Source organism: Protopterus annectens, chromosome 5.part0 (assembly GCF_019279795.1).
Source record: "Protopterus annectens isolate FY-2018-M chromosome 5.part0, PAN1.0, whole genome shotgun sequence".
NCBI classification, from domain to species: domain Eukaryota; kingdom Metazoa; phylum Chordata; order Ceratodontiformes; family Protopteridae; genus Protopterus; species Protopterus annectens.
Window position 1 is genome coordinate 827,038,358 of NC_056735.1, and position 27,610 is coordinate 827,065,967.

Sequence of the window (27,610 nt, forward strand, 5' to 3'; positions counted from 1 at the left end):
CCGAAGACTTCTAAAAAGCTAAGTACCCCGTTGGGGACTCTTTCTTGCCTCAGCCGATGTCAGAAAAAGTGAATAACTGTTTAACTTGTGGGAAACAAATACCTCATAAAGATTTCCACTCTTACTGCTTACCTTGTTTAGGCCCAGACCACGACGTAGCAGCTTGTCTAGCCTGTGCTTCTTTTAACCGACAGACGCTTAGACGTCGGTCGGAATTTGCTGAGGAGTTTTTCGGCACCGATTTTGCTTACATTATGCCGTCGAATCCTCCGACTACGCAAATATCAAAAAAGCGCAAGGAAAAGGACAGACACTCGCGGTCTGCGGTTTCGGCCGAAACCGGTTAGGCAACCGCGAGTGTCTCGGTTTCGGCTGAAACCGAGCAAGCGGTTCTTCCTTCAGCCGAAAACTTACCTCCTACCGAGGCCTCTTCCAACCTCGTGGAATCGGCTTCTGATTTACCTTCTGCTCTGGCAGTTTCTCAGGAATTATCTGACACTATCCCCTTGGATATCTCCACCCCTGCACGTGGAGCTGCTAGGCCACCTGCATCCATGTCCATTAAGGCTTTTGCCAGGGCTAAAGCAGCTAAAACTACTAAATCTGTGCCTGCTAAGACCCCCTCTCACAGGCCTAGCTCTAGTTCACAAATGCTTAGTTTAGCAGAGGATCTCATTTCTTTAATCCGGGGATCCCAATCTCACACAGACAGGGCCTCTCACCCACCTCCAGAGAAGAGGCCTAGAGCCCCCTGAACCGGTTTCTACAGATGATTCCTCTGATGATTCAGATAATACTAACCCTCCAGAGGCTTCTTTCTCCCCTTATGAAGACTCTGATGCTGAAGAGTCCATCCCTTCTGCCTCTCCGCCTGAGGAATTTTCCTTTGGGGAAACCTTGCATGCTATGAGGGAACAATTTCAGTGGCAGGGCCAGGATTTCTCAGACTCTAGAAAGAGGCTTAGAACCTTTCTGCATTTACCACAACATAGGCCTTTAGCCATTCCTCCAGTTCTCTCTGTTGTAGATGATGCATTTAATGATGCTTGTACTGCTCCTGATTCACTTCCACGGTCCCTGCTAAGCCCGATAGGTACTACAGGGTTCGGATACTCATCACCATTTGTATAAGGCTCCTTTTGCAGATCCGAGACTATCTCCCAGGGTCCTAAGGCTGTAGCAGCTACCTCTGCCAAAAACCCCCTCCCCTCTGAAAGGGAATCCAGGTCCTTAGAGAGATGGGGTAAAAAAGTTTACACTTCTGCAACTCTTTCAGCTAGAGCATTGAACTGTCAATTCCACATGATCCAGTATCAAGAATTTATGCTAGACCAGTTAACCAAAAAGTTGTCCTCAGATGAACCATTAGACAAAAAATCTGTTCAGGAAATGGTACATAACATTCAGCAGGTCAGTAACCATTCCTTAAAATGCGGCTATGATGCACTGGAAGCTTCCTTCAGATCAGCCATGACTGGCACAGTTATCAGAAGGCATGCATGGTTAAAAGAGCAGGCCTTACCAGACCATGTGAAATCCAAATTACTAGATGCTCCCATGGACAAGATCAATTTGTTTGGCTCTCCTGCACAACAGGTGCTGAAGAAGATGGAAGAGAAGGCAAAATCTGTCCAAACAGTGAAAGATTTCTTACAGGTCCAACCTCCAAGATTTAGCAGGAATTGGCCCTCCAAGAATTGGTCCTTTCCAGACTCCTCCAGAGCCCAGAGAGGCAGGAATAGGCGTTCAAGAAGCCGAGGTCAATCCAGGGGTGCCTACAGGGGACACCAGTGGCAGGGTAACAACCAGCGAGGTGCAGCCACGGACACAGCCACCACCACTACTACAGGACAATCACAGTGACTTGGCTCTAGCACCGCCTACCAGGGAACAACTAAAAGCACCCTTGGGCGGGAAGCTAGCTTTATTTTCAGTAAACTGGCATTACATCACAAGAGACAAGTGGATTTTGCAGACAATAGACCAAGGTTACAGGTTTCACTTCCATACTCTACCAGGGAAGAGAGGAATGCCAAACCTACCTCCAAATCAAAAGGCAGAAGCTCTAAAACAAATATCTCAATTATTAGAAATGAGAGCTGTGGAAAAGGTACCATCTATGGAGCAAGGACAGGGATTTTACTCCAGACTCTTCCTGGTACCAAGAAAAGAAAGCAAATGGAGACCTATTCTCGACCTGTCCACTTTAAACACATTCATCATTGTCCCAAAATTCAAAATGCTGACCCTACAGCAGCTTCTTCCCATGCTGGGCAAGGAGTCTTGGCTGGTAACTCTAGATCTCAAGGAGGCATACCTGCACGTCCCCATACGACCAAATTGCAGAAGATACCTCAGATTTCTTGCAGGATCAGAGCATTATCAATTCTCAGCATTGCCCTTTGGCTTATCTACTGCACCCAGAGTGTTCACGAAATGCCTGGCATCAGTAATTGCTCATTGCAGGCTCCAGGGAATCCAAATCTACCCTTACCTGGACGACTGCCTGATACAAGTGGACAACAAAAGCAAGTTAGCAGAAGACTTGAAAAGGGTCATTTACCTAGTACAAGCCCTGGGATACACAGTCAATATAAACAAGTCAAGGCTGATACCATCCCAAAGGATAACCTTCTTGGGTGCAGGGCTGGACACATCGAAGCAAATGGTATTCCTAACAGTAGAAAAACAGGAACAACTCCCTCTATACTTCTTGGCATTAACAAAGCAGAACCATCTAACAGCAAGAAAAGTCCTGCAAGCCTTGGGTTTCATGGCATCCTGCATAATATTGGTTCCACATGCCAGACTGCATATGAGAAAGTTACAGTGGTACCTAAGGAATTTATGGTCTCAACACAAGCACAGCCTAGAAACCCAAATTCCAATAATTCCATGCCTGAAGCAAGAATTCCAATGGTGGGCTCAGGCCTGTCAATCAAACAAAGGATTGCCCTTCCACAACACTCAACCAAGCCAAACCATTACCACGGACGCCTCAGACCTCGGTTGGGGGGCCCACATGCTGGACAAATGCATACAAGGCTTATGGACTCAAGACCAGCTGCACCTACACATAAATCAAAAGGAAATGCTGGCAGTAAAACTGGCAATTCAGACATTCAGACCTTTTCTTCGACAAGGTCAACTGTTGATAAGGACAGACAACACCACAGTTATGTGGTACATCAACAAACAGGGAGGCACACATTCGTACCCTCTATGCCGGATGGCAATGGATCTCTGGAATGTGGCCCTGAGTTACAACGTTCAGTTACAAGCAATTTTTGTACCAGGAAAAGAAAACATTCTAGCAGACATGCTAAGCAGGACTTCCACGGATGCCCACGAATGGATGCTGCATCCGGACATCTTCAAAACCATTACAAGAAAATGGGGACTCCCTCAAGTAGATTTATTTGCATCCCCACGCAATCACCAACTAAAGAAATTCTGCACAAGGACGTACCACCCACTTGCTTGGAAGGTGGACTCCCTATCGTTCAGTTGGAAAAACCTGACAGCATATGCATTCCCACCACTTCCTTTGATGCACAAGGTGCTATTGAAGATCAAAGAGGACCGTCCAAGGATCATCCTGATAGCTCCAGACTGGCCAAGACAACATTGGTACCCATTACTGAGGAGCATGTCTCGGGAACAAATATGGCACCTACCCCTTGTTCCCTTGCTGTTAACACAGAACAACTACAACACCCTGCATCCAAACCTGAAAACACTGCAGCTAACTGCCTGGAACATTGCATAAGAACAAATAACCCAAATTTATCCCAAAGGGTAAAAGACATTATCTTGGAGTCTCGAGACCCTCAACAAGGAAAAATTATTCAGCAAAATGGAAAAGATATTCCATTTGGAGTACTGAAAAAGGAGAGAATGTGTCACTGGTAAACATAGCCAACATCCTGGAATACTTGGCAGAGCTTTTCCACAAAGGTCTGTCCTATTCTTCCATTAAGATTCATGCATCAGCTATTTCAGCAGAATACGACTTGGATCCTCCAGTCTTCTCACATCCTCTGCTCAGGCAGTTTCTGAGAGGAATTAAAAATGTAAAACCTCCTAGGAAGCCACCATTGCCAGCATGGGACTTGAACTTTGTACTAGAAAAATTGACACTCCCTCCGTTTGAACCAGCAGCAACAGCAGATTTACAATTCTTATCATGGAAAACGGCTTTCCTACTGGCAATCACTTCAGCAAGAAGGGTATCTGAGCTACAGGCATTAATGGCAGTACAGCCCTTCCTGATCTTCCATCAAGATAGAGTGTCCCTGAGAACAAATCCTACTTTTATGCCTAAGGTGGTCTCCAAAATATCTTTGAATCAGGCTATCCACCTACCTACATTCTTCCCCAACCCACAGAACAGGGGAGAAAGACTGCTGCATACCTTGGATGTGCATAGACAATTACGCTACTACCTGGACAGGACCAAGAGCAATAGAAAAACTGACCAGCTACTGGTAGCATATGCAACAGGAATGGAAGGAAAAGCAATTTCAAAACAGACAATCTCTAAGTGGATGGGAAATTGCATTAGATTTTGTTACTCCTACCATGGGAAGAAAACTCCAGAAAACATCAGGCCTCACTCTACAAGGGCTACAGCCACTACCACAGCTTTTCTTCGAGGAGTGGCTACCAAAGACATTTTAGAGGCTGCTACTTGGAGCTCCGTGCATACATTTGCCAAGCATTATAATTTACCTTTATACTCTAGATCCCGAGCAGGTTTTGCCACTGCTGTTTTGCAAGGGATCCTAACTACACTATAATTTCATTTCTCCTCCTCCCCCAGTTTGGCTATGGTATTCTACCCATTTGTAAGGACTGCAGATGCATCCTTGAAGGACATAGTACAGTTTTGTACCTACCATAAATGTAGATGTCCGATAGGAATGCATCTGCAGTCAGGATTACCCACTCTCCTTCCCCTCTGTGGTACTCCTAGGGTATTTGCCCATCTTATAGCTAGCTGGGGGAATCTATTATGGTGTATTTGTTTGTATATACATGTACATACATGCTTATTTTTGAATTTGCTCTCTACTATTTGGAATCATTTGCATTTATCCAAATTTAGCCTTCCTAGAGGGCACCTGGCATCTGGGGCAAGAAACACTGAGGAAAATGGCATCGGCTGATGCCTTTATACCTGAATAACTGCAGCTGTGACGTCGGGTGGAGTGCGACACCAGCCGAGGCCAGACCCAGACTTTGGAATCCGGCCGACCGAAGGGCTGCCTGACGACAGGACAACCCATTTGTAAGGACTGCAGATGCATTCCTATCGGACATCTACATTTATGGTAGGTACAAAACTGTACTTTTTGAAATGAATCTCTTTCTAAATATCTTAATATTTTTTCATTGCAACTTTTTATACATATTCCTTGATTTGAGGACAAATGGCGATAGGCTTACATGTCAGTATGCTATCATCATTACCACATTGTGTCTTGGTTTATTTATAGATTTAAACTCCTTGTAGTTTCTTGATCATGTGACTGCTAATTCCACACAAAAGCACTCTCAAAAATGGTATGCAATTAGTGAAGCCTGCTTCTGACCTCAGCTGCCAACTGTTGATTGAATGTCCCATGATCCTGCATGCATCCCCATGTACCTAAGCCAATGGTACATGTAGCAAGGGTCAGTTAAATACTGGATAGTCAGTTCAGTTCATTTTCCTTGCATCAGTGCTCAAGCTTTGTTGTTTATCTCCAGAATATATTTGTGTATATACTGGTATATTTTCATTCCTCCAGTCTGTGCTTCCATCCTTGCTTTCTGTGTATATTCACTATGACCATAAGTATATTTTCATTGCAGTTGTTTTTTGTATTGAGTGCAGTTTCTTGTAACTTTTCACTATTTGTAGTGCATTAATTTGAAGCCATTCTGTAGCTGTACCCTAAATTAGATATGGTGAAGTAGCCAAAGTATACATTGAATGTGAAAGGTATACATGAGCTAGTGTTAGTGTGCAATTTTTGCAGATAATTTAAGTTTTTAAGCTGCAGTAGAAACACTGTTCAAGGCAATTAAACTGTAAATTGATCACAGAGTTTTGTACTTCAGCATATGGAGAACTGTAGGGTTACCTTTTGATGTTGTCTCTGCAACATATGTTTTCTGCTATAAATGTTTAAATAGTGTGAATTCACTGATAAAAAAGGTAAATGTGCATTTAGACAAAACACTAAAAAGATTTTATTTGTTGAGCTGGTTAAAGGGGTTTGCTCATAAATACTGTGGCAATACCAAGTTTCAGTGGGACATTATTATTATTATTTGACGTTTGTTTTCCAGGATAGTCCATTGGGCCACAAAGAGCACATTTTCAATGGAGTCCTGGGGAGAAAAGCTCCAGAAAAATACAAATACAAATACATAATACAGAAACTACAAATCTGTGGTATACATTTCAGTTAAACATTTCAGTGTTAGAAAAGAACAAATCATAAACATTACAGTATAAGTAAAGAACAAATCAAAAAAATGTTGAATTACAAAAATTGCATAGATTAAGTAAGTAGAAAAAGAAAAGAAAAAGTTTTTTTTTTTTTCTGAATTACATCAGGTCATATACATCACTAGTGATGGAGAACTATAGGAGGTAGTGGTAGGTAAGTGGGTAAGAAAATCTGACAAGAAAATGTATTTAGAATTAGGTAGGATGGGAGCATGAATATTTCCATTATGAAGTAAAGTAAATGCATCTGTGTTACTGATAAGATCTAATGTCTATAGTTAGTCTCACTGTTATTTGCATACTACTTGATATATTCAGGAAAAGCCCTGTTGCGCATGCTTTTATTCAAAACTACATTGATTACCGACTGTAAGAGATGATAAGGAGGGTTCTTAAAAAGGAGAGCATTTTAGTAGATGGTAAAGAAAGAGGAATCTTATGGGGTTAAAGTCTCAGGAGGCTGTGACTGTAAAAAAATAAAAGCCTACTTAACCAAAACAATCTATCAGATATGGATTTTATGAGACTGGAAGATCTGGTTATGTGCCAGGGATATGGGCCCCTAAGAAGCCCATAAATGACTATTCATTTAATATTGGAAAATGAAAAAAATACTCTTTGCTCCTACCATGGTATTAATGTATTAATGGAATTGGTGGATATTCGCTGTAATGCACATATTTTTGTGTCAAAAAAGTATTCAGTCTGTTTCTGGAAAATCTGAAAACCTTACTTGCAAACTGTCTTGGTTCTTGAAGAAAATAAGATGCACGTAAGAAAAATCTAGACTTAATTTCAGTCAAGCAAGATTGCATGACATTTGGCTAACGGGCTGGCAGTGCTTCCTTATAAAGTACATCTCACTAGCACACTAAAGTTATTAGTTAAAATATGGTCTGTCCAAAATATCTTACTATGCAAGAGATTCCTTTCATCACACGTTTTTTTACAGAGAACACAGGCTAAATCTGATTTGTCCTAACCAAGATTTTACCCCACAGGAAGATATGATATTCATTGGCCTCTGTCATAATAACTGCACCCTATATTAAAAAATTACAGCAGCATGCACAATAGATGCATTTTAGCCCTGTACAGGTTTAATAACTGTTTTTTCCCTTTCCACAGGCCCCTACACCTGAAGTGAAAACAGCATGGGTAAATGAAATCCGAAAGGTGCTGACTTGTCAGTTACAAGCATGCAGAGGTGATATGTCTTTCTTTCTTCTTTGTTTGCACTTGAGTGTATTCTTATTTGTATGAACATCATCTGCCTCTGTATGACATTTAAACTATCGCATTTGATCCATTTGGTAAACTGTACCACTTCACATACAGAAACATTCTGAATAGAGGTTATCCTGAATTTTATCTATTCTTTTATTTTTATCTCAAGAAATCTGGACAAAACAAAAATGACAGGGGACAAAGGCCCAAAATAGGGGCAGATTTTAAATATTGGTCTTATAAACTTAGAAAATTTCTAGAATAAAAGGTTTTACATTAGCATACATTTGCTGAAGTGTATGATGTCTTAAACTCAAATGTGTGTCATTATTTAGTGACTTCATCCTTAACAATTGAGCAGAAAACCTCACATTTTATGAGTAAAAGAGCAAAAAATATCAGGCAAAAATCTGGACATTATGTGAAAATATGGACAGTTGAGCGGTATGGACTTTTGTCTACATTTTGCTAATCATTTTAGAAAGACAAGAAGCTGGATGAGCATGGGCATTTACTGTGATATATTGTCTAAAATGATTCTTATAAATTTAATTTCATTTAACATAATTTCAAAACTAATCGCTTAAGTTAATTTGTATGACATGTTTGCAGCATCTACTAGCAAAAACAAGAGACTGAAATGATATATTTTATTTGTTTGAGAAGAGCCCTACAAGTACCTTTATATACTGTAGTATTGTGGATTACAAATCTGTAAATATTAGATAGCTCACAGACAGGATGTGCATGTAATGGGTTCATGAAGTGTGGTAAAACATTCTTTCATTTTCAATATAGAGTTCATAGAGTGTGGTAGCACATGCATCGAAAATGGATCTTTATTGAACAGCTTAATAGGCATTACAAATGTATAAGTTTTAGGGCATGAAAGGGAAGATTGATCACATTGGAGTTATTCTGTAATGCAGAAATATTACTTCCAGTTGTGGCATAAAGGCACCAATTACATTTTTCACTCACATAACTCGGTTAAAGCCCTCAGAGTATTTTGTTCTTTCATGAAAGCACGGTCTGCAGACTCTCATAATTCTCTTACTGCAAAGCAGTTTATCAGAAAACTGAAAGCTGAGATGAAGAAATTCAGTTTTCTTTTCATTGAGACCTGAACAGCTAAAAAAACTAGAAAAGGTACTGCATGCTACAAAGTAGGAAGCCTTGCAATATTTAATGGTTTGGTCATGCAAGAGAAGTTAAAGACAAGCCAGCAGCAATAGCAGTGAAATTTAGGAATTGCTGTGAGCATATAAAATCTGCCATTTATTTGTTATATATTTTTTACACTGTGCAAAGGCTCAATGGAAAATGTGTGCTACCAAGCAAAAGAATACAGACAAAATTTTGAATTGGGTAAGTTGCATAATTCCTTGAAAAGAGACAGAGTAATCTGTAGTATACAAAATGATCAAGCACGGGCAAGATTTAAGAGAAGCAGACTGGGCCTTCCAAAAGCTACAGGTGTATGCAGAACAAGAGAAACTACAAATGTGCTGCTAAAAGAATTACTTTTGTAAATGATAAATGGAAGTGTGTAAGATGTAGTATGAGTCAAATTCTGATATGAACAAAAAAGTGTTTAATATGTTTTATAGAAGCTGTGGTAGAAAGAATAATTTCACAAAATGTTAAAGAAAAAAAAGAGTGCTTCATACACTTTGAGTATTACTGAAGCATAACAGAAAAACAACCTTTTATTTGTTGTATTAAAACAAAAAGACTTCATTCTTATTAAGTTAGAAAGTAAATAGGCTATACAGCAAGATAATTGGTCTGAATGGCCTTATTGTAGTTAAAACAATAAATTTAAGCTTGATACAGGTGCTCAATGCATTTTTTTCAGAAAATACTTTTAAAACATTGCATCTAAGAGACAGTGAATGTAAAATCATGTATACATGTCTTTTTATGGACATCGAACAAACGTTATGTAAAAAGATAATGATGTGAATGTAAAAAATATGAAGTAATACATCATCTTTCTAATAGTCACATTTAATGTGGAAGTTAATTTACCAAATATGTTCAGTTATTTGACTTGTAAGAAGTTGTACATAATATTATGTGCAAGCACAAAATGTGTATGTAGAGAAGTAGTCAAATAGTCATAGATCCACATCAAATACTGTACAAAGTCATAAGAAAGACATGTTGTCAGACATTGTTGAATTTTCACCTACAAGCTTTAGTAGCTTACCAGCCAAACATCACATTCAAACAAGTCCAGATCTATTCCAGTTATAGGTGCTCCAAGAAACGTACCAGTAGTAGAACTGACCAAGAATAGAAAGCTTAAGTGCTATTAATAAACAGATACAATAAAATGGGTGACTAGTAACAACACTGTTGTAAAGCAGGACAGGATTTTCACATGTATTGATCTATAGGTTCTGAATAAAATGTTTAAAGAGAACATTACCCATGTCTTAAATTTGAAGTTGTCTCAATTATGCTTAATGATACTTCCTGTATTAGAAGTATTAGACACTGAGGTTGACATATAGCAAACCTAGTGGCCAGTAAATTCAGCTCTGATTTTACCCCTCTTTCCCCTCCACTTGTCCCACAGATATGCCTGACACTGTCTTACCTCCAGTTATCACACAAGACCAAGTCTTAAAAGTGTTGTCAAAAGCTAAAAATACTGCATTGTTGGGTCTTGACAGTATCCCTAGATACATCTCAAATAGCATGAAACATGTTTTTGCCACACCCCTAACAACACAATTCAGCCTCCATACAGGGTTTGTACCAAGTGAATGGAGAACAGCTAGAGTCATTCCCTAACAAAAGAGAAGACCTTCCACAGACCCAGGCAATTATAAATCCATAAGTCTGACCAGCCTCATATGCAAAGTCATGGAAAGACTTGTCATGAACTTAATCAGTCAGGACACAGGGAACCTCCAAACACTGGACATGTCAGTTTGGATTCATCAAGGGCAGGTCATACTTACTCAACTTTGTGTATTTTTTTAAAATATCTGCAAAGCAGTGGATGAAGGCAAAATGTTTTTTTCTACTACTCCTCTTTCTACCACTTTCCCCCTCTGCCTATCCCCATCCTACTGTACCCTGCTATTTACCTGTTTATCAGCATAATGTTAGCTAAATAGCCTTTACAACTCCTCCTCCTTCTACCACTTTCCCCCTCTGCCTATTCCTGTCTTACTATACCCTGCTTAAGAACCAGTACAGGACAAGTAAAGTACTTGAATTCACTTTATGTTACAGAGCCTTAGCTTTGCAATCTCTTGTAATAGGTGCTAGAGAATGTATCATGTTATGTCATGTTGTTTAACATTATTACTTGTGTAGTTTGTTTTCTCTGCTGAGCTAATTCATGGTACTGAATCTATGTTAATATTTTTGTGATGCTTTGAATGCCTAGCTAATGTACTGTATGCCTCACTACCTGTTTCTCTCTCTCTATATATGTACCAGCCTGTGTGTTCGTACACGTCCTTGCTCCTGACCAACTGAAAGTGCCCTACTTGCTATCCAAGGAACTTACCCTGAGCTAAGAACTTAATTACCAGCTCCCTGTGAGACCATCCCTGCTAAGGACACTGAAAGTATGTTTTGCTTAAACTACTTGTAAAATTGTATCCAAAACACTACTTTACCATACTGTAAGGTTAGGCAAGCCCCCGGTCAGGTCAGCCAGCACCCAAACTACCTCCCTCTTCCATTATTTTTGCAACCCGAACTCATACTTTTCTCTAGTTCCCATACTTCTCTCTCCCCATTTTTTTGTTTTTTTCCCCACTCTAGTTGTTATCCCCTGTGCTGTCTTACTTAATGTAATGTACGTGTCTTACTTGCTGGTGGCACTTCAGGAATAGCTTCTTGCTCTGTTTTCTGCACCCTTCTCCACCTTATCTCTGTATAATAGGCATTTTGATCTTTATCATACCCTTCTTCCTCCCTATCTCCCCTTCTAAGTTCCCCAGCTTCTCATGTCTCATTGATTTCCCCATCTTCTCTGTCCTAAGGCATCTCACATCACTGCCTACTCTTCTCACACCCTAATCTCCATTTCTTCCTAAGTCTCCTATTCCCTCAGCCAAACCTCTTACCTTCAGACTCACCTGCAGTCTCCTTACTGCACTGATTGTCTCTCCTGGCAAACTACTCATTGCTCTCTTCCCGCTCCATTCGCCCTACAGGCTCACTCCGCTCCCCTACCCTGCCCCTAATTCTCACCCGCCCCCAACACTCCTACCTTTATTACTCCTACACCACACCTCCGCAAAACTTCATCCATTCACATTAATCAATCAATTACCTAAATCTCACCTCCTATTTATCCTCTCTACAGAACTTTACCACATTCAACCTTATACCTACCAATTAGCCTCACCTCCAACTTTCTCCTCCCACTAATCATTTTCACTATGTCCACTTTCCATGCCCCTTACCTATTCAACATACTTCTCTTGCTCCTACTCTTCTCTTCCCTCACTACTGTCTATCTTCTAACCTCCTATGAGCACCCTCTACACTACATCCCTCCCTTCCCCTCCAAATGCACTTCTACACCTCCACCATATACCTCACTAAACTTCCTCAACATCATATACAAACCTAGCTACCTTCTTCCTAAATATCATAGACTAGCTCCCATCAAATATACCCATACTCATTTCATACTGCAACCTGACAACTTTAGAAAACATATTCTCAATAAAAACATAACACACCTTCACCTCCTACTAGATGGTGACATACATCCTAACCTTGGCCCAAACCATACCCCCATCTCAGCACCATGTAAAACAAATATCTCTAGCTCCATAGCCCCTTCAAAGCCTGCTAACTCTCTCCTCATAGCACACCTTAATATTCTTGGCATTAACAACAAAATTCCTTATCTACATGTCCTCTTAGATATCCACCAATTCGATCTTTTATGCTTATCTGAAACTTGGCTAAAACCCACGGTTCAAGACAATGAAATAACTCCACCCGGGTATAACATCATTAGAAAAGAAAAAGTGTATGTAGAATAGAAACCTCAGACTCTCCACGTTACAAAAATAATTTATTAAAGAAAAAACAAACGGTGAGCGCTTTCGCGTATGCTCTGATACGCTTCTTCAGACAATATAAAACTAAAAACAGTCAACATATTTATAGGGAGGCATAGCTTAATGAGTATAGTTAATGATTGATTAATTAGCTGATGATTCAATTAAAATAGTCACTTTTTATAATAGATTTAAAGCAACACAGCAGTAGAAGACACTAAAATGTAGTAAAGCATGTTTAAAAAGCATGTTTAAAAATCATTTTCTGTCAAAAGTTTTTTAAAAGTTTTTTTAAAAACAACACACTAATAAAATCATTAAAATGTGGTAAATCATGCATAATTTGAAGTCCATTTGAAGTTATCTGAAACTCATTTAAATATATGTCATTATCAAGTCTAGCGTAATATACAGTATATAGTCCATCTTCATTGATATCCATTCTTATAACAAAAACTGTTTGATGATAACTGTTTGTATATATCATAAATATTATAAACATAAATTTATCAAATATATAAATATTCAGATATTCAAACATTTGAAAACACATTGTGATAATAAATAAGTGTACATGAAATAGAATAAATAGAATAAATTAAAATGAAATTAATAGATGAATAAGTAAGTAGATAAATAGATAGATATATAAATCAGATAGCGTAAGTGGACTAATAAATTCTGATATCAAAAAATTTTGAAACGACATTGTTAACTAAACATGCTTGTCAATTTAGTATATCATATATTATAATATCAAATGTGGATGTAAACATTTCATAACCAACATATATAATGTTATTACAAGCTCATAATTCATACTTCTAAAATTACCCTAAATAAATAAATAAATAAACTATTATTTAAATAAATTAATCAAATGGTCAGTAGGTATATTATGACTTATTTAAAAAACACAATTTTTGAGATAAGTAAATAAGTAAGTGAATGTTTCATACATTATATATAGTTAGTAGAATTGTTTAAAAAATTTTATTTAAAAAAAAAATTTTTATTCAAAAATGCTGTATGTTACAAAAGTATATGATTGTAATATGTCACAAGAGGATATGAAACATAGGCAGTGTAATTATCTCCGATTATTTAAAAAAGATCTTATTGTAATATAATTATTTAATCCTGGAGGATAGTGGCCTCTAAGTCTGAGGATCCATTTCAACTCATTTAGTTCTATTGAATTTATATGATCACCACCTCTAGCATTAACTTCCACTATTTGTAATACTCTAAAAACAAAAGAGTGTGAGGGGTTTGATATAATATGTTTAGCTAGGGCGTTTAACTCATTCTTCTTTTTGATATCATATAAATGATTATATATTCTATTTCTCAGTTTCCTTTTTGTGAGCCCTATATAAAATGCAGGACAGCATTCACAGGTGGCCAAGTAAATTAGGCCTGAAGTATCACAATCAGCCCTAAATCTTGGTTTGAAAACATAATTAAATTCTGGGTGGGTGTAATCTTGTAGTTTAGTAATGAACTTGCAGTAGTTACAATGCTGACAAGGGTGAGTCCCAGGGGAATGAGTTAACTTTTGTGAATCATTCTTAGTCAAGCCAGATTTATCACACAATAAAGATTTCAAATTTTTATTACTTCTATAAATTATATGTGGGTTTCTGCCTACTACCTTTGACGTGGGTTCATCTATCAGTAGGACTTTCCAATTATTGAGTAATATTTTCCTAATGTTTTGAAAATCATTTGTATAGGTTGTGATAAAAGATACTTTCCCCTTATAATTATAGTTATCTCTTTTAAAAACAGGGAAATAATTATTATTTTTTATATCATTGAATTCTAAGTTATCTTGAGATAAAATACTATTCCTAACTTTCATTATTAAATCATAATCATAGCCTCTTTCTAAAAACATATCTACCATATTGTCTGCCTCTCTTGTTAAGTCCTCTTTATCAGTACAGATTTTACTTAATCTAGTAAATTGACTTCTTAGTATTCCTTTAAAAATATGCCGTGGGTGCATACTGTCATATTTCAAAATTGTATTCCTCCAGCATTTTTTCTTATATAGTGTAGATGTCAGTTTCCCATTCCTGATGCTTAAACTAACATCCAGGAAGTTTATTGATAAGTATGATGTTTCAAGGGAGAATCTAAGAAATGTACTTGTAGTTTCTAAGTATACTTTAAAGGAAGTAAATTCTTCCAAGGAGCCATCCCATATAATTAGGATGTCATCCACGAAACGCCTGTAGACTAAGATTTTATTAAATAATGCGTGTTGAAAGACAAAATTTAATTCCCAGTGATGCATAACTAAATTTGCATATGTGTTTCATTTCCACTATGTCCACTTTCCATGCCCCTTACCTATTCAACATACTTCTCTTGCTCCTACTCTTCTCTTCCCTCACTACTGTCTATCTTCTAACCTCCTATGAGCACCCTCTACACTACATCCCTCCCTTCCCCTCCAAATGCACTTCTACACCTCCACCATATACCTCACTAAACTTCCTCAACATCATATACAAACCTAGCTACCTTCTTCCTAAATATCATAGACTAGCTCCCATCAAATATACCCATACTCATTTCATACTCCAACCTGACAACTTTAGAAAACATATTCTCAATAAAAACATAACACACCTTCACCTCCTACTAGATGGTGACATACATCCTAACCTTGGCCCAAACCATACCCCCATCTCAGCACCATGTAAAACAAATATCTCTAGCTCCATAGCCCCTTCAAAGCCTGCTAACTCTCTCCTCATAGCACACCTTAATATTCTTGGCATTAACAAAAAATTCCTTATCTACATGTCCTCTTAGATATCCACCAATTCGATCTTTTATGCTTATCTGAAACTTGGCTAAAACCCACGGTTCAAGACAATGAAATAACTCCACCTGGGTATAACATCATTAGAAAAGACTGCACTACTAGAAAGGGAGGAGGGGTCGCAATCCTATATAAACTCAAACTACAAGTCAACACTATAGATCTTTCTCCACCTCAAGATAATAAAGCAGAAATACTAATCTCCAAACTTCAAATCAATACTTGTAAAGCTATAAATGTCATTTGTTTATACCTGCCTCCTGGAAATAACATTAACACCCTTGAAAATATCCTCAACTGGACTTTTTTTAATCTACCCCAAGAAACCATAATCCTAGGAGATTTTAACATAGACTGGCAGTCCTGTCATAATGATCTCCCTTCCAACCATATAAACTTATTCGAATTCTCACAATCTATCAACTTCCCCACCAGAATAAATAAACCCAACAATAAAGAAGGTACCCTAGACTGGATACTTACTAACAATCATCACCAAACCTATAAAGTAGGAATCCTTCCTGATGACATAAGCGATCATGCTCTCACATATATTATTAGACATAAAACTAACCTCACCTACCCTAATACGGTCAGAGCTGTACGTAACAAAAAAAAATTTAATCCTGAACTCTTTCAGACAGAGCTTTTTCAAATGAACTGGTCACCACTAAAATCTCTCCCACTGGACGAAGCAGTAGCGTATTTCAACACCACATTCTTAACCATCCTGAACCGCCATGCTCCAGAATGTTCTGTTAGATGTAAATCCAAACCAGCCCCCTGGCTCTCTTGGAGAAAATGGCGTTCCACTAAGAATGCATTAGATCACCAAACCTTTAGGCAACTTAGAAACAGTACAAAAAAAGCCATCATTCTAGACAAAAAAACTTTTACCTTCAAGTACAGCAGACATATCAAAACAAACCACAAAAGTTTTGGAACAGCATTAACAAACGTCTTCACCCAGGACAATCTATCACTCCCAATCCACTAGGCTCCAACCCCGACAGTCCTATTCACACTGCCAATGACTTTAATTCCTTCTTCACCAATGCCATCCAAGCTCTTGCCAACCACCTATCTCCTGATACCTAAAATATTACTATTTCATCCCTAACTGCTCCCCCTTATTTCAGTTACAACCTGTCTCCACCTCCACCATATCCTCCCTACTCACAAAAGTCAAACCCAACACCCCTTCAGCTGACCAACTCCCTGCAGAATACCTTCAAAAAGGTGCAAAAGCCATTGCCTACCCAATATCTATTCTGATCAATAGAACTATAAGTGAAGGTAATATCCCATCAATCTGGAAAATCTCCCAACTTATTCCATTACACAAAGGTGGCAACTCTTATGACTTCTCTAACTTCCATCAATAGCTCTACTATCTCCTCTGGCAAAAATCATGGAAAAGTGTATCCATAAGCAACTTCTTCAACTCCTTCTACAAAATAACTTACTAGCTAACTGTCAACATGACTTCAGGCCATACCACAGTACTACCACTGCCCTGCTATCATTCACTGATTGTATTAATAAAAACCGGAACAAAAGTATTCCTTCCTCTGCAGTATTCCTTGATTTATCCAAAGCTTTTGACATGGTTAATCACCAACTCCTCTTACATATAATGAAATCACTTTCTCTTGATTCCTTAGCCATCTGTTGGTTCAAATCTTACCTTGAAAACAGACAATAGGCTGTACTTTGGCACAATAACCTTTCTAATCTCCTGCCCATCTCCCTAGGTGTCCCTCAGGGTTCTATATTAGGTCCTCTGCTTTTTTGCATTTATATAAATGATCTTCAGTTAGTAATTCCACATACTACATGCATTCAATATGCAGATGATTCTACTATTATCTGTTCAGCTACTTCTCCAACTGAATTACATACCCTTACCCAGAAAGCATTTAATACTGTAGAACAATGGTTCACTGAGGGTTGCCTCCTTCTACATCCCAAAAAAACTAAAATGCTCCTCTTCTCACCTACCCGTAAGTCCCCCCATTTCATTTCACACTCACATCAAACAACGGTACACTTATTTCTCCCGACCCAACTACTAAACTACTAGGAATAACAATTGACAATAACCTCAGTTTTGATACTCATATCAATAACACTATAAAAACAGTCAATAAAAAACTAGGTTCCCTCTATAGAGTCAAACCCTTTCTTACACCAACAGCCAGGGCTTCTTTAGCAAGAACTCACTTTATCTCTACTCTACTCTATGCCTCTCCCATTTATACAAATCTTTCTAAAAGTAACCTCAGCAAACTAGCAGTATCATATAATAATATTGCTCGATTTGCTACTGCCTCCCCTTTCAGGACTCATCACTGGCTTAACCTAAAACAACTTGGCTGGCTTGAGTTTCTACACCATTTACAATATCTCCAGCTTGCTATAGCCCATAAGATCCTCTCTCAACCCACAAATACACCAATACTCTCAAGCCTTTTCATCCCCTACAACAGTCCTAAAAATCTACGGTCATCCAACAAACTTCTTATTAACACCTGCAGATCTTATAACTTAGCAGGTGATACCCTGTTCTCTAACACTGTTGGAAAGTTATGGAATTCACTTCCTACTGACCTCACTTCTCTGTCATCTCTTACACTATTTAAAAAGAAACTAAAATCATATCTCAACATACACTGGTTATGTTCCTGCACTAACCCTGGCTAACGTCCTACATCTCAACAACATTGTAAACTTACTGTCTTGCATTTTTACAGTATCCCTTACTGCCCTTGCTAAATTCATTCGAAGTATTGTAGTTTAATACAATTTTTAATGAATGCTCTCTATTACTACTGTGTGGGAAAAAAAAATAATTTTTGCTTACTTCTTAAAATCCTACCACTTTCTAATTTAGTTTTTTTGCATGTATCTTTACTGTTACTCCTTTGTATATTTTATACTATAGTTTTATATTTTATATTTTGTATTTTTTCTATTCCATATGTCTTTGGAGCTTTTCTCCCCGGGCGTATACTGAAAATGGACATGTATCCAGCTAGACTAGGCCGGTCAACAAATGTAAAATAAAATAAAATAAAATAAATAAAATGTTATGCATCACATACCTCAACCTGGCCAAAGCTTTTGGCACAATTTCACACTTGGGTATAGTAGAAATGTTAAATAAACAGGGAACAGACCCCTATGTGACTCAATGGATTGCCAACTGGCTCACAGATAGGATGCAGATAATCAAAACAGGGGGAGATGCTTCTACAAAGAGACCAGTCACCAGAGTAGTCTCACAGGGTTGTGTGCTGGGACCTCTCCTGTTTGGCATCTACCTTTCTGAAGTAAACGCCAATATCAAAAGGCTTTGGTTAACTAAATTTGCATATGACTGCAAGGTAAGATCAGTCATTGACTCCCCCAAATGACTTACTCATTATGCAAGGAAAATTTGTCTCAAATAAATAACTGGTGTCAAAAAATCATGAGTAGAAACTAAATGCCGAAATATGTATTACTGCATTCTTTGGGAAGCCAGCTACCAAGGGAACTACCACATTGACAATATGCCCCTATGAATTGACCCAGTTGCTCAGGATGTAAGAACTTATGTGGACAGTGACCTAACCTTTAACCAATATATGTCTATTGTTTTTAAGAAAGTCCTTCTATATTACACAGGTTGTAAACAAAGAGATTGTGTCTAGATCTAGGAATGTCATTGTTCCCTTTTATGTGGCCCTCATTAGGCTAATCATGGAAATGTCCCCTTTGGCTTGTATCTGTCCAGACACAGCAACTGGAACATCCAAAGAGATATCTTACAAAAAGGATACAAGGCCTAAACAACATGCCCAGCATGTCCTACATGGACTGACTCAAAGCCCTGTCACTATACTTGGCGTCTTACAGATTACTAAGAGGTAACCTGTGTTCAACATCAAAAACATCCTTTGACCCATTTCAGATGGATTTACTCCACATCAGCAAGTCAAGTAGCATCGGAAATACTGGTCTAGAGATATAAACATCTTCTGCAACATCAACAGAATGTTTGGAGAAACGGGTATATTTTGCAAAGGATACTGCTGCTGTAGAACAGACTTCCCATCCACTTAAAACAAAGTCTATCGCTGTCCATTTTCAAGTACAACTTTGATCTATGGATGGGAAACAGAAAATTTACCCCAGGACTGCTCCCTGTAATACTAATGGAAAAATTAAATTCCTAAATGCTTTATCTCATGCATGGGTCCCCCCAAATTATCTATGGTATGATCCCAGTTATTCTCATTAGGGGTGATATATAATTTTCGACCATGGAATGGATAAAGCTAATCTATAAACAAATGGGATAAGTTATTTTGAAGACAAAAAGGGAAATTGGCTAGGTTTAAAGTGGCCCGCAAGAGCAGCTAGCTTAGTAATTGCCTAAGGACCTATAAACCTAAGTAACTCAGGCATTCTAACAGATCAAGTTAGATGCAGAAATGCCCAAGTTTGCCCATTTTCTGTCTGATATCTCATCAGTACAAGTATTACTGACAGCAGCTGTAGAAATGTTTTAAGGTTCACGCGATATTGTGAATATAACTGATCATCTGTTAATATGGGCCACACACAAGAACACTATATGAGACTGACACCAGTGTTGAACATACTGAGTCAGTATCATTTTAAATCAAATAAAAACAGATAAAAATAAGACTGACAAGTCTAAAATATATTGATCTAGTAGAAAAGAGGATGTAGCCATAGTTAAAGTCTAAGGAGTAGTGCAGCTGTTGACATCTCAAAATAAGCAGGCATTAATGATTTTTTTTAAGTAGTACAGAATCATGTAAAGTTCATCTAATATATCTGAAATAACTATGCCTCTTAGTAAACTGTTGGAACAGTATTTTGACTAAGATTGGTGTCATGAACAGTAAAATATTTACCAAATGTTAAAAAAAAAGTTCCAGAAACGCTTGCATTGACATGTTATGCTGAAAATGAACCATTTGTCAGAGGCATAGCTAGGGTGGAGAAAGGGGGCCATCTATCCTGGATGCAAGGTTTTATGTGGCATGATCAGCAAATGCCAGTCAGCTGGCAGTGCAGTACTAGTATTCATTTCCACACCACCTTTTCTGAATCATGGTACAGAAATAAATTATGATATTGTTTTGAGCTGCGGTGGTGCAGCGGTAGCATTGTCACCTCACAGCAAGAGGTTCTTCCGTTCGATTCTCGGCTGGAGCACCTTCTGTGTGGAGTCTGCATGTCCTCTCCGTGGTTGAGTAGTGTTCAAAAGACATGCGTGAATGGGCATGCCTTTGTTGAAGTTTGGGCATCGGGCTGGCACCTTGGCACCGTAAAAATCTACTGCCAATCATTAACAAACTGGAGTTCTGCTGTGGTGACCCCTAACTGGGAAAAGCCGAAAGAAGAAGAAGAAGACTGAACTGCTTTCAACATTTTTTTGTGTGTAGTGTAAGATGCAGGAAACTACTTGCTACAAATGTAACAAGTGGGCACATGGTTTACTACAAAGTTTAAAAGTAGAAAGGTTATTTTTAGTTCTGAAGAGCAAGGGATCTTTCTTATGCTTCTCAAGTTAGAGTTGAAGGGTACAGAGACATACCTGGCTCACTCCTTAGGTCAGGAGCATCAAATCACAAAACTGACCTCTTCTTTTTTTCAGATTAGGAAATGGCACCGGGTGCTTCATGAGCCAGCTCTGAATTTTTTATTAGTGGGTGCTGATCAAAATGGTAGAGGAGCTGTGTTCTTACAGGAAAATAGATCAGTTGCAAATGAGTTAGGAATATCTAGAACTATACAGAAGAGATATGTTTAAATAGAGAAAATGATTTCTAGAAATACTTTGAATGTGCTAAGTTTCATGAATGTATTTATAATAATGAAGTACATGTTATAGTGAACCATAAACATTTGTAAAGCATGTTCAGAAAGTCCTTGTGCAAGGCAATGCTGAAAGTACAAGACATGTTGCATAGCAAGCTAAAGTATATTGTGAAAGTAAGTACATAGGTAGGGAAGTATACAGTAAGTACATAGGTATGGAAGTATACAGTAAGTACATAAGTATGGAAGTATACAGTAAGTACATAGGTAAGGAAGTATACAGTAAATACATAGGTAGGGGAGCATACAGTAAGTATGTAGGTAGTGACGTATACAGTAAGTACATAGGTAGGAAAGTGTACAGTAAGTACATAGGTAGGGAAGAGTACAGTAGGTGCATAGGTAGGGAAGTGAACAGTAAGTGCATAGGTAGGGAAGTGAACAATAAGTACATAGGTAGAGAAGTATACATAGAAAATCTCTTGTGAACAGCACATTTTCCAGAGTAGAAAATTTTCTTGGTGAGGAAGAAAAGCTAGAAATTATTTTGATGGTTGAACAGTTGCCTTTAATGGAAGAAAAAGTGAAAGTGTTTATGAAATGAACATGAGAAGTTAGCAGTGACAAATATCATTGGAAATCTAGTCTTGCTTTTCTTTCAGGGAGGAAACAAGCTTTATAATGGTATAGTGAAGCATAAATTAAAAACTTATTTATACTGTGTGAGAATGCCATCATAGACAAAGAAGTGTAATATGTACTAAAATGTGAATGCTCAAAAAAGATGTTACCATCCCCAGTATCAGCTATCCATGAATCCAAGTGGGTACATATTTGTTTCAGTTCAAAGACTGTATCTAATAATGCATCTTAAGTATCCTTAAACCCTGAAATGATTAAGCATTGGTGTAGCAGTTAGTGTTGTAACCTCACAGCAAGAGGCTCTCCAGTTTGATTCTTGGCTGGTGTACCCGCTATGTGTAGATTGCATGTCCGCCCTGCATTCGAGTGGGTTTCCTCCAGGTGCTCCTGTTTCCTCCCACATTCCATAGACATGCAGTAGGTGGATTGGACACTCTAAATTGGCCCTAGGCATGAGTGTGTGCATGTGAGTGTGTGTGTGTGGTGCACCCTCAGAGGAGGGTTGGGCCTTGAGTTAGCAACGTATTTATTTATTCCAGTTTGATGACCGAGGAAGTCCACTGTGCATGGGGAGCCCATTTTCAGTGGAGGCCCAGGGAGAAAAGCTGCACATTACATACACAAAACATACAGAATGCAAGCATGGTACAATACATGGTTTAGATACATGAATGATTACAAAGTGAACTTAACATAACAATCAACAAGTGGCATTCAGCAAAAAAAACAAACATTTCCAATTTTATTTGGGAGAGAAAGATAGGCAAATAGCCTGGAGGCTAGAAATTATAGTTTAGATATTATTCTAACTATATTTGTGAGAGTTGTTAGCTAGGTAGAGTGGATAGCCAGGAGTAAAAGCGGAGGAGAGCTTGGGGGGTATGGGGTGAAGAGTACAGTTACATTTCCTGTTTAGATAAAGGTAGGAATGTAGACGAGATTTAAAGTTTTCAAGGTTGTTGCAAGTCCTCACAGATGGGGAAGAGAGTTCCATTTTTTGTTAAGGAAATGGATAGGAGAAGTTGACCAGCAGGACGCTTGGGTTTTTGGACCGTGATTACGTTTTGGCGAGTTGATCTAAGGGTTCGTTGAGGGATATAAGGTTGTAGAATATTGGATAGTGCAGGACACCTAGTAGGCTGGAATAGTAATCTGTGGGCTGTGGTGATTTGGAGAAAGTCAGATTGGTAGGGAGTTCAAGACAATTTAAAGACAGAAGGAAGAGACAGTGATGAGAGGAGAATTTAGCTTTAGTAGCAAATCTGGAGATTTTATGGTAACAAGTTTCCAGTTTGGAGGTGAGTGTAGAGGATAAATTGGTAAGCAGTGGGTCGTCGTAGAGTAGGAAGGGGAGGAGGAAGGAAGTGGTGAGAGTAAGTCTTGTGGCAGTAGAAAGTGGTTGTTTCTATATAGTAGACCGAGTTTTATGTGGGTTTTTTTAATGTTTAGCTGGATGTGAGTGTTGAATTTTAGATGTTCATCAATAGTGACACCAAGAAGTTTGGCAGAGGGATCAACCTCTATAATGGAATTGTTATGGCTGGTGATTTGGAGATAATTTTTTTTGATAGGGGAGGATTTTGAAGGAAAGAATAGGAGGATTTCATTTTTATTGGCATTTAGAGCAAGGTGGTTATGGAGCATCCATTTTTCGGTGGTTCAGAAGGCTGTTTGTGTCAGTAATTGGAGATCTGATAGGTTAGAGGCACAACAGATCAAGGTGGAATCATCAGCATACTGCACACTTTTGGTGTTGGGTATGGCTTTGTGAAAGTCATTGATAAAGATATTGAATAGTACTGGGTCCTGTATGGAACCTTGGGGTACTCCAGTGGGGGTAGGAAGGAATGTGGAAGTGCCCTGGCCCCATTTGACAGCCTGGGACCTATCTGAAAGATAGCTGGAGAACCAGGTGAGTGTTTTGTGGGAGAAACTGAGATTAGACAGATAGTTTAGTAGATGGGTATGGGAGATGGTATCGAAAGCTTTAGATAAGTTCAGCAGGACTGAGGATACTATTTGACCGGAGTCACGAGCTGAGTTAACAGTTTGTAATAAGGTGTGGAGGGCGGTGATGGTACTGAGTCCTGTGCAGAAGCTGTGTTGGGTAGAAGAGAATAGCTGATGTTTGGTAAGGAATGGCAAAAGCTGAAAGTGGGTGCATTTTTCTAGAAGTTTGGAGATGGGGAGAGGATGGTTATGGGGTGGAAATTTGAGATGTTACAGTTTTTGCAACCTTTGTGGAGTGGATGTATGTATGCAGTGCGCCAAAGTTTAGGAACATATGATTCAAGAAGGGATCTACTGATCAGGATGCAGATAGGGAGAGCAATACCATCAGAGGCTATTTTTAAGAAGGAGGAAAGAATGTTGTTAGGTGCATTGGAGCAAGGCTTTAGTTTAGAGAGTAGATTCTTTATTAGGTTGGTGGAGATGGGTTTAAATTTGAATGAAGGAGGGGGAGGATGATGAGAGAGGTGAAGGTTGGGTGCGGGGGTAGAGGCTTGTTGTTGGTAAAGGTTTTGGTGAGCTCAGCAATGGAAGTGGTGAAGAAGGTGTTGAATAGAGATGCAATTTCATTGTCAGTTTTGCTGCTGTCAGGACAGGGGTTGTTTTTGGTATCTGGCCTAAGGAGGGAATTAATTGAGTCCCAGAATTGTTTGGGGTTTTTTGCATGATTTGCTTGCAGTTTGATGTAGTAAGACTTTTTATCTTTAATAACTTGTTTTTTTGGCTAGGTTTCTCAGTTGTTTATATTTAAGTAAAGATTCAGGCTGTTTATTGTGGTGATAAGTTTTCCAGATTTTGTCTCATTGTAACATGATCTTTTTAGTGTCTTTAGTTCGCCATGGGGCGGTCTTTGTTTTTACTCTTTTTGTTCTTATTGGAGCTAGGGAATTAAGGCTATTTAGGAATGAAGTGTTGAAAAATTCAATGGCTGTATCTAATGGAAGAGTTTTTAGGGGGTTACAGTTAGTTTGCTTAAGGGAATAAAAAAAAGTAGTAGGATTAAAGGTGGAGAGGTTACGAGTATGAATGAAGTGGTGGGAATGAGGGGAGGAGAGGGTAGCTTGATGGGCAAAGACAGGGATGTGGTCTCCTAATGGGTCAGAAATGATACCAGATTTTATGACTTTGTTTGGGTGAGATATGAGGATCCAGTCTAGTATGGAGCCAGGGGGATTGGTTTTGTTAGGCCTAGTAATGGAGTTAATAAGCTGAGTGTAATTAAATAGATTGATTGACATAGTGGGGTTAGGGTTATTGATTTTGTTCCAGTCTATGTTTACATCTCCTATTATATAGGTTTCCAGCTTAATATTAGAGGAGGCCCATGAGAGGATGTCTTCCAGAGTGTTGGTGTTGTTACCTGGGGGAATATAGAGGGAAATGAAGCAGATACTTTTATGGTTGTTTATCTTTAGTAGTCCGGTTACGAGTTCAGCGTTGTTAAAAGAAGGGATGGTATTAGGATATGGGGTAAAGGACAACTGGGTTGAGTATATTAATGCTACACCGCCACCTTTCTTACTATGGCGGTCAGATCATAGAGATTGAAATCCAGGGGGAAGGAATTCGGAGTCGCGTATATGGGGTTTTAGCCAGGTTTCTGAGATGGCTACGATATCAGGTGAGTTGTGATTGAGCCAGGCATGAAAGTGGGTTAATTTATTGTTTAAGCTTTGGGCATTAACGGTGAGGAATTTGAGGTATTTACTGGCGGATTTAGTATCGATGCAAGGGTGGATTGTTGGGGAGGAGTTTGAATGTAGGTGAATGTCACCGGCTAGGCAAAGGTATGTGAGAGAGGGAATTAGTATATTTGATTTGCACATAGATAGATGTGACTGTTAGAAGACAGGTTTAGGTTTATAGTCTTTAGCAGTAGTTGGGAATAGTTTTACTTTTAAGAGAAGGATATGGTGAGAGGGGACTAGAGAGGCAGAGATGTTATGGAAGTGTGTTGTGTGGGGGAGGTGGACAGGAAAAGGAGGAGGTTGCAGAAGGAGATTGATGTAGGAGGTAGCATAGTATAGCGGTAATAGAAAAAGGAAGATAATAAATGAGGAAATAAAGGTTTTAGGAGTAATAGAGATCATGATAGGTGGGGGCTGTCAGATTTTGTAGGGAGAAGAAAGTCTCATATGGACTATAATAGATAATGTTCTGATACCTTATTCAAATAATTTTGGAGAGAGAGGGAATTTAGTGGTCTGCGGTAGGCCGCTGATTCACACACACAGAAGGGCAGGCTAACAAGTAAATATAGTTTTAGGAAAAGTTAATCAATAGTAATGCTACATACATTCACAGAAAAAGCTAGTTATAGGAGTCCTCACAGATGTTCCTTTCTTTTTGGCCCAGGCTAGTAGGCAGGAATGTCCAAGAATAAAACACAGAGGTTTTGCAGGAGGAGGTCCTTATATTCTAGAGGCTGGGAGGGACCCCCAGGAGTGGAGTACTGTAATATTCAAGTGTGTAGTCTAAACAAGTCCCATTAATTCTTCTGGCAGCCATCTCCTACAAAGCTGACTGCTTCACCAAATGATGTGTACAAAATCCACTTAACAGCTTAAACACTAGAATACAGCCATTATCTGTAAAAGTTACTCCAAAATTCAACTCAGCTATAGCAAATCATGACAGCCATTTAGAATCCCATTATCACCAGCCACAAAAGTAAAATTCTTTACAAAAAGGCTGCACTAACATCTTAACCAATCTTGTATTCTGACCGAGTTCCTCATCTTGAGCCAGTAAAAACTGTAACTGCTGCAGAAACAATGAGCACTGGGAGTTGCTCTTTGCCTGATGTACCACATGGTGCGCAAACGGGAAAGAGTGAGAGAGAGAGAGACAAACAATGCCAACAGTACTTGAGCTCTATATTATCAAGACAAGGCATAGTTAATGTTTTCATGTAAAACAATATATGGCAATTGAAGAGTATGGAATTTAAAAGATCTGGATGTGAGTAGAAATAAAAGCATGTAACTACAAAGACATCAGATAGAAGGTAGAAATATTCATGCAATGAAAAAAGATGATGAAAATACAGTAGCTATGGAAACTGTCGTCTTGAAATATTGAAATAAAGAAATGTTCCATTGTGCAATCTCTCACCTGTTCAGTTACTAATGGTAGAAGATTAAACAGCAAATATCAAAAACCTGCTATTGTACATGATGCATTTTTGCATCCATTTATGTAAGGGTTTTCAAAACATCTTCTGTATATTCATTGTGAACAAGTATGTCACCAATATTGCTTCCTTTTCTGAATGCAGTTGATGTTATTTTATTCATTTTCTGGATGTTGTTAATTGTATTTTAGATAAAGCTTCATTTAAAATCTTAACAATGAGAAAAATGTTCTGCACTTTATAACGACTGAAACTTCACTGTTTCTCAAAAGCCGTAACAAAAACATCTGAGTTTTAAGTTGTCCTTCATTGCTTAATATACTCCATTTGTTTTGTAGCATGAACAGAATCATATTTATATATATTTAGGAATCTATCTT

General features: G+C 38.4%; 1 protein-coding gene across 1 annotated transcript in view; it reads left to right on the plus strand.

Moving 5' to 3' along the window:
- The window catches only part of MCF2L (MCF.2 cell line derived transforming sequence like), a 1,071,259-nt gene that overhangs the window by 961,181 nt on the left and 82,468 nt on the right, over positions 1 to 27,610 (plus strand). Inside the window, exon 24 of the mRNA XM_044071884.1 lies at positions 7,628 to 7,706. Coding sequence (XP_043927819.1) covers positions 7,628 to 7,706 — 79 coding nt within the window. The remainder of the gene's footprint in view (positions 1 to 7,627; positions 7,707 to 27,610) is intronic.